This window comes from Mirounga angustirostris, unplaced genomic scaffold (genome assembly GCF_029215605.1).
Source record: "Mirounga angustirostris isolate CCGP_5_RB_7025 unplaced genomic scaffold, mMirAng1.0.hap1 SCAF_1, whole genome shotgun sequence".
In the NCBI taxonomy this organism is placed as follows: Eukaryota; Metazoa; Chordata; class Mammalia; order Carnivora; family Phocidae; genus Mirounga; species Mirounga angustirostris.
This window is the reverse complement of record NW_026991709.1, coordinates 58,974,507-58,988,245: the sequence shown is the minus strand read 5'-3', so window position 1 is coordinate 58,988,245 and position 13,739 is coordinate 58,974,507. Positions and strand designations below refer to the sequence as shown.

At 40.2% G+C, this 13,739-nt stretch overlaps 1 protein-coding gene across 4 annotated transcripts in view; it reads left to right on the top strand.

Moving 5' to 3' along the window:
- The window catches only part of CCDC191 (coiled-coil domain containing 191), a 99,075-nt gene that overhangs the window by 57,639 nt on the left and 27,697 nt on the right, over nt 1–13,739 (top strand). For all 4 annotated transcript variants that reach the window (XR_006795547.3, XM_045902894.3, XM_064591714.1 and 1 more), the window contains one exon: nt 725–826. Coding sequence is in view for 3 of the 4 variants with exons in the window: in XM_045902894.3 (XP_045758850.1) it covers nt 725–826 (102 nt within the window). In the remaining variant the exon portion in view is untranslated. The remainder of the gene's footprint in view (nt 1–724; nt 827–13,739) is intronic.

Sequence of the window (13,739 nt, the reverse complement as noted above, 5' to 3'; positions counted from 1 at the left end):
TTTCTCTCTCTCTCTCTCTTCCCCACCCCCCGCACTCAGCATCTCCACCCCCCCTCTAAAAAAAAAAAAGCCTAGCTTAAGTGTCTTGAGACAATCGAGCTAGATCAACTTCAGAAATAGCTTTTTATCCACTGGCCTGAACTCTGGAAATTTTAGGAAAAGAAAGGGAGAAAACAGTAATACCATTAGTATAGCAAGACGGAAATGTTAAAAAGTTGATGGGAGCCAGCAATGAGGAAGATTTACACATTTAAGATTTAGATGTCCAACCTGGTAAGTTGCAAAGGTGAGTAGTTCTTGCACAGTTTTGACCTAGACTGTCAAAAACAAATTTTATATCTACTAAGAAAAAATAAACAGTTCCAACAGTTTGGGGGTTTTTTGTGTGTGAAACAAAAGAAAAAATGTTTCCTACGCTATGTGGAGTTTGGACTTAGTATTTCACAGGTAAAAATAACTAAAAAGGAATCATTATTTGATGAAAAATTAATGTTCCTTTCTTGCTCAGTATCACCTTCCCAAGTAGAAGAGGATTCTTTTGGAGAAACTTAAGTTACACAACTGACCACCTGTTGGTTGGATTTTCTACTTTTATCAGGAAGTATGGGCTTCTTTCAGAGACAGGACAGGCACTCTTGGTAGATACTTGACTTTCCTCAACATAAAAAATCTTACTTCCATACAAACAGTGTTCTTATTTTTTACTGGCTTTCATCTTGATCAGGCCCAGTTAAAGGCCCAAGAGGAGGAGCGTCAGAAGAGGGAAGCAGAAGAAAAGGAGGCTCAGCTTAAGAAAAAACGAGAAGAGAAGAGACTGCAGAAAATGGTTCGTAGCGTCTGTTTGGTCGGTCACCTGCTTAAAGCCTATTGTGTGCAGTACGGTGGCCCTGTGTACCTTCTCCGTTCCCGAACTTCCCTCCAGAGCACTCTTCTCGCACCTCCACCCTTTCACCCACCTTAGTGAAAACCTGCGCATTTTTCAGATCATAGCTCAAACCCAGATGAGCCTTTCTTGCCTTGTACACTCTCTTCTTCACCCAAGGTTAGGTTATGTTCCCCTTTGTGGATTCTGAAATATATTTCCTTCAAAGCATTACCAGGGCTTATAATTATGCATATGTTTTGTGGTTGTCTTATTGATTTCAGCATCTCCAACTAAACTGGAATCTCCTTGAGAATAAAGGGAGCAGTCTGGTGTTGCTCACTGTTGTATTGGTGAGCAGTGTCCCTGACATAAAATAGGAACTCAGCAAGCGTGTTGAATGAGTAAGTGAATGAACAAATAAAGTAACAAATGGAAGAAAAGAACACCCAAGAGATAAGAGATAAAACTCTTACTTTCAAGATTATTACATTCTAGTTAGAAAGATAAGGCCTAAATATGCACACCTGTCAGACAATATAATACAACATATGTTATCTTGTGCCCCAAAGAACGAAGAAGGGGCGCCTGGGTGGTTCAGTCAGTTAAGTGTCCAATTCTTGATCTCAGCTCAGGTCTTGATCTCAGGTCATGAGTTCAAACCCAGCTCCATGCTGGGCTCGGAGCCTACTTAAAAAAAAAAAAAAAAAAAAAAAAAAGACCAAAGGAGATCAAGAGAGCCATAGAAGGCAAGACCTATAAAGATGGAGGGGATAGTAGAGACATTTTCATAGAAAAGAGATTTGAATTGGAAATTGTATTAGGATTCTAGAGAAACAGAAGCAATAAGTTGTATGTGTAGGAAGAGATTTATTACAAGGAATTGGCTTATATGATAATAGAGGCTGAAAAGTCCCACAGTCTGCCATCTGCAAGCCCGGAGACCCAGGAAAGCCAGCAATGTAATTCCCGTCCTCATCTGAATGGATGCTATAAACTCTAGTTCAAGGGCAGGAGAAGACCGATGGCCCAGCTCAAGCAGGCAGGCAGAAGGGAAAAGGGGGCAGATTCTTCCTTCTGGTTTTTGGGTTTTTGGGGGGGGGGTTTTGGTCCTAGTTAGCTCTCAAGGAATTGGATGATGGCCACCCACATTTGGGAGGGCAGTCCCACAGACTCCATGAATTCAAATGCTAATCTCCTCCCAAAACACATTCACAGATACACCCATAAATCCAGGCACCGTCTGGCACATTCAAGTTGGCACATAAAATTAACCATCACAAGCCTACCCCTTATCAACTTGGCACCAATACACATCTCTTAAACCATACTTAATCTCCAAATAAAGACAAGATCATAATTCTGCTTAACATGATTCAACTATCCTGCATACAACCAAAAACGTACTAACCCCTTCCCCAGAAGAGCAGATAAAGTCCTTGAATGATGTTTACTATTCTCATTGATATTCCATAACTTAAATACTCTGATGTAAAATTAAAAATACTTAAACACAATGATACAAAGTCAATACATCTTATATTACTATTCATTATGGAACATTTGAGAACTACAAAAAAAAAGGAAAAATATGAGCTCAGCAGTAAGAGGTAACTAAATATCTTAGTATATTTACTTCTTTTTCTCTAAGCATCTCTTAATAGATTGATAATTTGCAGGAGGGGAGGTGTATATAATTTTTAATCTGCTTTTTTTGCGTTTAAGAGTCTCTTGTATTTTCACTTACCATTCAGAATTCTTCAAAACCTTTTTATTTATATGTTGAAGGTAAATTTTTTCTTTTTTTTCAAGTTTTTATGTAAATTCCAGCTAACATACAGTGTAATAATTAGTTTCAAGTGCAGAATTTAGTGATTCATCACTTACATACGGTACCTAGTGCTCATCACAAGTGCCTTCCTTAATACTCATTATTTTTTTAAAAATCCAACTTTTTGTCTTGGTTTACTTAGGTTTATAAAGAAGTTGCAAAGGTAGTACTGGGAGTTTTCGTATACCCATCACTCAGTTTCAGTTTCTCCTTAATATTATCACCTTACATTACCTTGGTGCATTTGTCAAAACGAAGAAACCAACATTAGTACATTAAGACCAGACTATTCAGATTTCACCAGTTTTTCCGTTTTTCTGACTTCTCACTGTGTCTTCTCATGGTGGAAGGAGCTAGGGAGCTTCATAGGGTCTCTTTTATGACAGCACATCCCATTCATGAGGGCTCCACCCTCATGACCTAATCACCTCCCAAAGGGCCCCACTTCCTAACACTATCACACAGGCATTAGGATTTCAACATATGAATTTGGCTGGGGGGGTGGCGGGGGGGGGGGAATGACAACACACATTCAAACCATAGCGCTTAATCTTTCCTTGTTTTTTATAGCCTTGGCAATTTTGAGGAGTACCTATAAGGTATTTTGTAGAATGTTCCTCAATTTGTGTTGGTCTGAGGTTTTTCTTAAATTCTTCTGGGGTTATGGTCTTTGTTTTAAGAATGCTACCTAGATGAAAGGCCCTCCTAATCTCATCACAGCAGGAGCTACATTAAATTAAGATGACTTGTATGGTGACTAACATAACATAATAAAATAAAATAAAAAATAAATAAAAAGATGACTTATCTCTGGTGATACTTTGATGACTTGTGTAAGGCAGTGTTTGACACATTTCTCCACTGTGAAGTTACTGTTTTTCCCTTTTCATACTCTATTCTTTGGAGGCGTTTCATTAAGTCTAGTCCACTCTCAGGGTAGGGAGGAGGAAAATTAAGCTCTGTCTCCTGGAGGGACGAGTATCTACACATACTATTTGGGATTCTTCTATGAGGAAGATTTAATCATTTACATCAGCATGGATTCATGAATATTTATTTTATACTCTGAGTTCTAAAAAATATTTATTTTGTGGCTCAGATTGTTCCCACTTTGGCTATGGGTTGCTCTTTAATGTTGGCTCCTGTGTCCCTCTGACATGCCTTCATCCTTTTTTGGTTTTGGGGTATTTTACTTTCCAACACTGTTCTTGTATTTTCACTACCCTAACCAAGGTGCCCTGGTTCTAAATGGTATTTGGAAAGCGAGATCTGGGCAGTGAGGGTACTCATTGCTTCTGGGATGTCATTAATTTTAGCACCTCGGCAGAGAGAGCTAAGTAACATACATATGTATACTAAACCATGTACACACCTATCCATAATTATTTCTGTATCTATCCATCTGAGTAAACATTAGTATGAACATGAGTTCATACTATAATATCTCAGGCTCTAATCCCGCATCAGATGATTTATTTTTCCCTTCCCTTCTTGCTTATCTGTAAATTCCCTATTTGACAGTGTAAGATCTGGTTCCCACAATTCACCATCCACTTACCTAAGTCATTCAGCTCCCGTATACATGTAAAGCAAGTTCAGAACTGTACCCCCATGAAAAAATTTACCAACTGGAGTACAGTATACAGTTTCTTTTGCTTTTAACCTTATAGTTTTCAATTAAAATTTGGTTTTCTAAGTCAGCTTCTATTTTTTCCCACCTCCTTGCATCATTTGTAATAAGTTTATTTCTTTTGCATATAGACGTTCAGTTGTTTCAGTATAATTTGTTGAAAAGGCTATCTTTTCTCCATTGAAATGCTTTATACCTTTGTCAAAAATGAGTTGACTGTATTTGTGTGGATCTGTTTCTGGATCTCTTTTCTGTTCTTTTATTCTTTATGTATATTCCTTAGCCACTACCACCTGCCTTTGATTGCTGTACCTTTATAGTAAATCTTGAAATTGGGAAATGTGAATCCTTCTACTTTATTCTTTTTCAGAATGATTTGGCTATTCTGTTTTCTTTGCCTTTTTATATAAGTTTTAGACTAATCTTGTCAATGTGTACAAAAAAAAACTTGCTTAGATTTTAATTGGGATCATATTGAATCTACAGATCAAATTGGAGAATTAACAACTTTGTTAACAACATTGTTTCTTTAATCTATGAGCATGGTATATCTCCCCATTTATTTAGATCTTTGTTTTATGAGTGTTTTATAGCTCTTCACATATCTTGTATATGTTTTGTTAGATTTATACCTATATCTTTTTTGGTGCTATGATAAATGATGCTTTTTTTAAATTTCAAATTCAGTTTTTTCATTGCTGGTATATAGAACACAGTCCATTTTTTGTATGTTAACCTTGTATCCTGCAACCTTGCTAAACTCACTTATTAGTTCTAGGCATTTTTTTGTAGATTCTTTGGAATTTTCTACAAGTTCTCTGCCAATAAAGGCAGTTTTCTTTCTTCCTTTCTGATCTATATGCCTTTTATTTTTCTTGCCTTATTGAACTAGCTAGGAATTCCAGTGCAAGGTTGAATAGGAGTAGTGAGAGAAGACATCCTTGCCTTGTTCCAGATCTCAGGGGGAAGTTTCATTCTCTCATCTTTACTGTCATATATGTCCTGTATTTTACTTTGATATATAACATAAATACCCAATACCTTGTTACTTTTATTGCTTTAAACAATTGTGTTTTAGTGTGACTAAAAATAAGCTGGAGGCACCTGGGTGGCTCATTCAGTTAAGCATCCAGCTCTTGATTTCGGCTCAGGTCATGATCTCAGAGTCATGAGATTGAGCCCTGTTTTGGGCTCCATGCTGGGTGTGGAGTCTGCTTAAGATTCTCTCTCTCCCTCAAATAAATAAATCTTAAAAAAAAAAAAAAAAAAAGCTGAAGATTATAGTTTTTCATTTCTTTCATTTCTGGTGCTCTTTATTTCTTTGTGTAGATCTAAGATTGTAACCTATATCATAGTCCCTCTGCCTGAAAAACTGCCTTTAACATTTCCTGTAGGATAGGTCTGCTGGTAGTGAATTCTCTTAGTTTTCATTTGTCTGAGAAAGGTTTTGTTTCTCCTTCGCTTTTTTTTTTTTTTTTTTAAGAGCACATGAGCAGGGCAGGGAGAGAGGGAGAAAGAGAACCGACTTAACCAAATGAGCCACCCAGGTGCCCCTCTCCTTCACTTTGGAAGGTATTTTCACTGGATATAGAATTCTGGGTTGATAGTTTTCTTTCAACACTTTACCTATGTCATTCTGTTGTCTTCTTGCTTACCTGGTTTCTGACAAGTTTGCTGTAATTCTTATCCTTGTTCCTTTATTGTAGGTGTCTTATTGGGTTGCCAGTTCTGTAGACTGGACATCTGAGATCAGGGTGCCATCATGGTTGGTTTCTGGTAAAGGCTCTAATCCTGGCTTACAGATGGCCACCTTCTCACTGTGTCCTCCTGTGACCTTTGCTAGTGAGAAAGGGAGTACATGAGCTCTCTGGTGAGTTAAAAGGATACTAATTTCACCTTTAGGACCTATTTTACCTCAGTTACTTCCTTAGAGGCCCCATGTCCAAAAATAGCCACGCTGATTGTTAGGACTTCAACATATGAATCCAGAGGGGGTTATAAACATTCAGTCTATAACAGAAGGTAAGATGGGTTCTTTTCCCCCAGCTGCCTTCAAGATTTTTTTCTGTCTTTGGTTTTCAGCAGTTTGAATATGATATGCCCAAATGTGATTTCTTTGTTTTTTCCCCTGCTTGGTGGTCTCTAAGTTTCTTAGATATGTGGCTTTGTATCTGTCAGTAATTTTGGAATATGTTTACCCATTATTTCTTCAAATATTTCACCTGTCCCATTCTTTTTCTTCTCCTCCTGGGATTCCAGTTGCAATGCTTGCATTACACTATTAATACTATCCCACAGCTCTTGGATGCTCTGTTATGTTTTTCATTCTTTTTTCTCTTTGCCTTTCAGTTTGTGTAATTTCTACTAATTGAACTTCAAGTTACCTGATTCTTTCCTTGTCTCTGTCAAGTCTAGTGATGAGCCGTTTGAAGGCTCTCTTCATTTGTTACTATGTTTTTTTATTTTTTAGCATTTTCATTTGACTCTATTATAGTTTCCATATTGCTGTTAAAATTACATATCTGATCTTGAATGATGACTACCTTGCCCATTAGAGCCTTTAATGTCATTATAAGTTATTTAAAAATTAAAATTCCCAAGGCGCCTGAGTGGCTCAGTCGGTTAAGCGTCTGCCTTCGGCTCAGGTCATGATCCCAAAGTCCTGGGATCAAGCCCCGCATCGGGCTCCCTGCTCAGCGGGAAGCCTGCTTCTCCCTCTCGCACTCCCCCTGCTTGTGTTCCCTCTCTCGCTGTGTCTCTCTCTGTCAAATAAATAAATAAAATCTTTAAAAAAAAAAAAATTCCCTCTCTGGTAGTTCCAAAATTTCTGTCATATCTGAGTCTTGTTGTAAAGATTGATTTATCTTTTAGACTGTGTTTATTGCTTATCTTTTGACATGTCTTTGTTGTTGCTGTTGTTGAAACCTAGGCTTGTTGTACAGGGCAATAGAAACTGAGATAAGTAGGCCTTTAGTGTGGAGATTTGTGTTAATCTACCCAGGAGTTGGACTACATTTCAAGTTTGTTGTTGCCATGGTTACCATTGATGAGGTTTGCTATTACTATGAGCACCATAGACTTCAATTTACACTAGCAACTTTGTTTTTGTCTCCTTTTTTGGCTTCAGGTCTTTCCTTTGTGCTGTTCCCCAGGGAGAGTCTGTCTCTTTTGCAGGTCTCTCACTTGTACTCCACTGTTATTACTGGAGGTTTGTTTGCATGCTGGTGGGTTGTGGATGAGGGGAAGCACTCTATAACATTATTAAATCTCAGTCTTTGGAGTGCACAGTATTGGGCAGTCAGAAGAATATCTGCTCCTACTCCTCTGTTCCCATCTTTTAGTATCCACTGGCTCAGTCTTTAACCTTAAAGTCCTTCTCTCTGTGAAAGGAAGCCCTTCCCCCCATCTGCAGTAGCATTCCACTAGTGTCCTCAGGTGGGGCCACTTACAGATGAAGGCTTTTGTTTTCCAAGGGAGAATGGTCTGGGCAGATTTTACAGTGGTTGCTGTTCCTCTCCACCAGCCAGAACTGTGGTAGGAACTTTATCTGGATTCTCCCTGATCCTCTCTGTGAGAGCCTGCAAAAAGGTAGGAACGTCCCTATGACTATGACCCTCAGATAAAATACAACTTCAGTCCGTAACAGTAGACAAAAAGACTTTATCACATAGATTAGTTTCCATTTAGTAAATGTACAAATTGATGGTGTTTGGGCTTTTTTGCAAGCGCTTCAGATCTAAAACGCACTCGGTAGGGTGCCTGGGTAGCTCAGTTGGTTGAGTGTCCCAACTCTTGGTTTCAGCTCAGGTCATGATCTTGGGGTTGTGGGATCGATCCTCACATCAGGCTCTATGCTGGACATGGAGCCTGCTTAAGATTCTCTCTCTCTGGGGCGCCTAGGTGGCTCAGTCGGTTAAGTGCCTGCCTTCGACTCAGGTCATGATATCAGGGTCCTGGGATCAAGCCCCGCATCGGGTTCCCTGCTTGGCAGGGAGCCTGCTTCTCCCTCTCCCTCTCCCTCTGCCTGCCACTCCCCCTGCTTGTGCTCACTTGCTCCCTCTCTTTCTGTCAAATAAATAAATAAATCTTTTAAAAAATTTAAAAAAAAAAAGATTCTCCCCCTCTGCCTTACCCCACCCTACCCACCACTTGCATGTGCTCTCTCTCTCAAAAAACAAAAATGCACTTGGCAATTACCTCCTTTGCTTCTGGGCAATCATGCTCTGCATAGTATATTTCTTCACCCAGTTTATCATCAGGTCTTTTCCATCTGATGCATCATATTCTGCACAGGTGATTTTTTACCTCCTTGTATACTTTATATAGCCATTCCCAGTAAGCAGTCACCAAGGCCATGGCAGCATTATTTCTCTGGACATCAAAAAGATAATGACCCTTCTGAGCCAGTACCTGCTATGACTTCTCTGAATAGTCACATCACGGATGTGTTTGATGGGAGCCTGCTTCACCTCTTCTAGTTGGGCATTGTTTTACTCATTAAGTTTATTCGTTTATGGTGTGCAGTACCATATTTTCTAATTATATAGATGAGGTGCCAATATGGTAGAGAAGTTCCCTAGGGCAATCACATGTATTTCTTTGGATAGAAAATTCAAGATAAGGCCTTTGACATGTTTTAGGATAAGGGAACTGGAAGAATTCCTTAGGGATAAGCTCATGACAAATTGTCCTCCATATTCAGGAAGTGGTTCAGGGTTAAGACATGGCTGCCCTCTATGATCCTTGTTACCGACAATTCCCCTGGACCTAGAAGTGCTGCATTCTTCAGAGGGGGGGCCATTCTAGCCATGGCAGGAAGTACCACCTGGGACAGCATGGTCATTGATGTGCAAGTGTGTTTTAGTGCTCCTGTGACCCTGACAGGATAGCCTGTCTGATGTAGCAGTATGATGGCCTCACACAATGACCTTTTGAAAATAAAAATCTAAACTCCTCTTAAATCCCATTGCTCAGGGGCGCCTGGGTGGCTCAGTTGGTTAAGCGACTGCCTTCAGCTCAGGTCATGATCCTGGAGTGCCAGGATCGAGTCCCGCATCGGGCTCCCTGCTCAGCAGGGAGTCTGCTTCTCCCTCTGACCTTCCTCCTTCTCATGCTCTCTGTCTCTCATTCTCTCTCTCTCAAATAAATAAATAAAATCTTTAAAAAAAAAAAATCCCATTGCTCAGCGGGGAGCCTGCTTTCCTCTCCCTCTGCCGCTCCCCCTGCTTGTGCTCTCTCACTCTCTCTCTGTCAAATAGGTGGGTAAAATCTTATATATATATTAATTTATATATATATATATACACACACACACACGTGTGTGTGTGTGTGTATAAAATGCTGTGTAATACAAAATTTTGGCTCAAGCAGATCTCTGTTAAATGTTTTCCTTTCTCTTTTTTCATGGAAAAGGAGACATAAAAGAAGGCTATTTTTCCCCACTCCATCGGAAAATGGATTTCCTTTGGAGCCTACACCACCAGCCACAGAGTTATATTTCTAGGAAAATAGTTACACTGTAACTTAGGTGTGCATGTGAACAGGGTTGGCCAGCCTGAGGATCTCTCCAAAGGCTTATTATCTGTTAGATTCCTGTCTATAAGTCACAACTGCTGTCTCAGTGCTACAGGAACATTTCAGTGGATGTGAAAATGGCTACTTTCTGTTTTCACCCCCCACATAACCCTCAGCTGTACTTGTTACTCATAAGAAAATTCTTGTAAATAATTTTTATTTCTGGCCATCCAGTTCAACATCTCAGGTGTCTGAAATGAAGATTACAAAGATAATTTGGGGTTAGTGCTTTAGAGAATGTGGACATTTCATCTTGAGGAACTTGTACTGAAACAGGTAGTTTGGATTGGAAGATCAGGGCAAATCTCCCTTCCATAGTAGAAATGTTCCACTGTGTGCTCTCATTTTTTTTCTCACAGAAGACTCAGCCATTAAGTAGCTTGTCAGAATCAGCCAATTCACACTTTTCCTGAAGTGAAATTGCGGCGGCCAGGGGAGGGGGGGGGATGGGAGAAGCTTAAATGTTTTTGTATTTATATTACATAAATGACAACTATTGTGAAGACAGTCTGAAGTATTTGCTTTGCTTTTGTGACTTTCATAAGGGGTATCACTCACCATTTTTAGGTAATTTTTTTCTCTCACTTTTATTATAGCCTACTTTTATTAAAAATAGAAAAATTAAAAAATATCTCTACAGTAAACCATTACGCTTCTGTCATCTTTCTCAGTCAGCCCCTCAAAGGGTACATTCTTCTTTGAGGAGCATGGGGGCTGTCTTTTCTCAGGGTATTACCAGAAATGGTTAATCCTTCTCAAAGGAGGGAGGGCTGCCTAATGATCATCAAATACTTTTAACTTTTTTCTGGACTTATTTTATTTGTGCATCACTTTTAAAAAGAGCACAGCGTAAGAATATTATTCTAGGCTTTTAATGCAGTATGGAGTATCTTTAAATTTAAATACGGTTATTTACATATAAATCTCTATAATCTAAATGAAGGGGCTGTATTGCTAGGTTTCCCATAATAATGAGCGAGAAATATTGATTGCTCTCCTAACTAGATACTTTACTTTTTAGTAACAGAGTGAGATACAAATCATCTGTGAACAACACTGAATATATCTAAGACTATGTATAGCACTGATTCTTGTAGTACTCATGACCACCTTTTCCTCACCCACTTGGCAGAATTGTTTCCTTTAATGCTCCAGAGTTCTGTTACCATGATTAACACACTGTTTAGTGGTTATATGTTCAAATTAAGTTAGTTAGCTATTTGTTGATATGAAATTCATTAGTGTTTTGGTCATGGCACTTTTACTTATTTTTTCAGTTTTTCTGAGGTATAATTTACAAAATTGTAAGGTACTTAAAATGTACAACAGGATGGCTGCTGGGAAGATGGCGGAGTAGGATCACCCTGGGCTCACCTCTTGCCACGTGGCTGCCTAGAGAGCACCCACATCGGCATAAATAACCCAGAAAGCAGCCCAAAAACTGGCAGAACAGACTCTCCACAGCCCGGCATAGACAAGAGGCCACAGTGAAGCAGATCCACCCCCTCCGATCGCTTTTGGCAAGATCCCATCAAAGCAGTGCCACAAGCCTGGCAGTGTGCACGCAGCCCAGACAAGGGTCAGCACCACTCCAAAGTGAGTCCTGCCCCAGGAAGAGGGGAAGATAACCACACACCCGTCTGACTGTGACCCCAGCGGTGGGCTGGGGGCAGGCAGCTGGTCTCCCACCAACAAAAGTTTTTCAGGGGACAACACAGGGAAAGTGCCTGCAGTTTGGTGCTACTGCATCTCTGGCAAGCACCTGGTCTGACTCAACTCCAGCCCAAGGCAGCCCCGGACCGGCCCACTAACACCACGGAGACCAGACTCTGCCCACAACAGGCAGAGAGCCATCACAGGCTGGACTGAAGGCAAACACATCCCAGCCACAACGGTAGGACACCCCTGGAGCAACACATGTATAGGAGACACCCCCTGAAGCACCACTTTCTGGTGAAAAGGAGACGTTGCACTACAGGACCTCTTCTTCATAAAGCCACTACTTTCAAGTACAGTTGACGTAGCTGACTTTCCTAACACAGAAAAACAGACACAGCAATAGACAGAATGAGAAGACAGAGGAATATGTCCCAAATGAAAGAGTGGAAAAAAATCAGAGCAGTAGACCTAAGCAAAATGGAGATAAGTAATATGTCTGATAGAGAATTTAAAGTAATGCTCATAAAGATCTCATTGGACTTGAGAAAAGAGTGCAGAACTTCCATGAGACCCTCCACCAAGAGATAGGAGATGTAAAAAAGAACCAATTAGAGCTATTGGACTCACTAAATGGAAATAAAAATAGACCACCTGGAATAGCAAACAAGAGGAAGTAGAAGAACAGATCAGCCACCTGGAGGACAGAGTAATGGAAAGTAATCAAGATGAGCAGATGAGAGGGGAAAAAACACAAAATGAGAAGAGACCCAGGGAACTCAGTGACACTGTCAAGCATAACAGTCGCATGATACGGATCCCAGAAGGAGAAGAGCGGGAAAAGGGGGAAGAAGATTTGTCTGAAGAAATAATAGCTAGAAACTTCCTGAATCTGGGGAAGGACAGAGAAATCCAGATCCAGGAGGCACAGAGAGCACCCAACACAACCAACCCAAAGAGGTCTGCACCAAGACACAAAGTAAATAAGATGGCCAAAAGTAGTGAGAGAGAATTTTAAAAGCAGCAAGGGGAAGGAAAGCAGTGATATACAAGGGAAACCCCATATGGCTGTCAGTGGGTTTTTCAGCAGAAACTACAAGCCAGAAGGGAGCGGCATGATCAATTCCGACTGCTACAAGGAAAAAATCTACAGCCAAGAATATTCTATCCAGCAAGGCTTTCATTTAGAATAGGAGGAGAGAGAGAGTTTCCCAGAAAAACAAAAGTTAAAAGCAAAACCGGCCACATCCCTGTCACACATGCCATCAGCCTGTGGGTCCCAAATTCACAGTCCAGCCACCCTCCTGCCCGAGTCAGCATGCCCAATGCCAAGTCAACATGCCTTCACCTCAGATTGCCAGGGGCTCAAACTGACACACTTCCCCACAAATTCCAGCCCCTATGCTCAAGTTTGTGCACAGAAGTGGGCATAATTATAACAGCAGAATGAAGCAACCCAAACAGTGACACTATTTCTGTGGAATATAGAATGGATAAAAGGTGTGTGCTAGGCTGAGAACATCTCCAGCAAGCACATCAAAGAACAATACATACAGCATGATTCTGGCTAGTAAAAAAAAAAAAAAAAAAAAAAAACCTGGGAAGAATAAAACAAGATGAAATCAGAGAGAGAGAGAGACAAACCAAAAGAGACTCTTAAGCATAAGAAAGAAACTGAGGGTTGCTGGAGGGGAGGTGGGTGGGAGGGATGGGGTAACTGGGTGATGGGCATGAAGGAGGGCACGTGATGGAATGACCACTGGGTGTTCTATGCAACTGATGATCACTGAACTCTACCTCTGAAACTAGTAATACACTATATGTTAATTAATTGAATTTAAATTAAAAGAACCCCCCCCCCAAAAAAATGTACAACAGGATGATTTGATGTACTTATACATTGTAAAAGGATTCTCACCATTGGGTTAACACATCTGTCACACTCCTTTGTGTGTGTGTGTACACTTAAGTTCTCTCTTAGTAAATTTCAGTTATAAAATATAGTATTAAAAACTACAGCCACCATGTTTTTTACACTTCAGGTCCTCAGACTACATTCATCTCACAACTAAAAGTTTGTACCCTTTTTCCAGGCTCTCCCTATTTCCCCCCTTCCCCTCAACCACTTGCAACCACATTCTACTCTCTGTTTCTTAGGAGTTCAACCTTTTTTTAAAAAAAAAAAT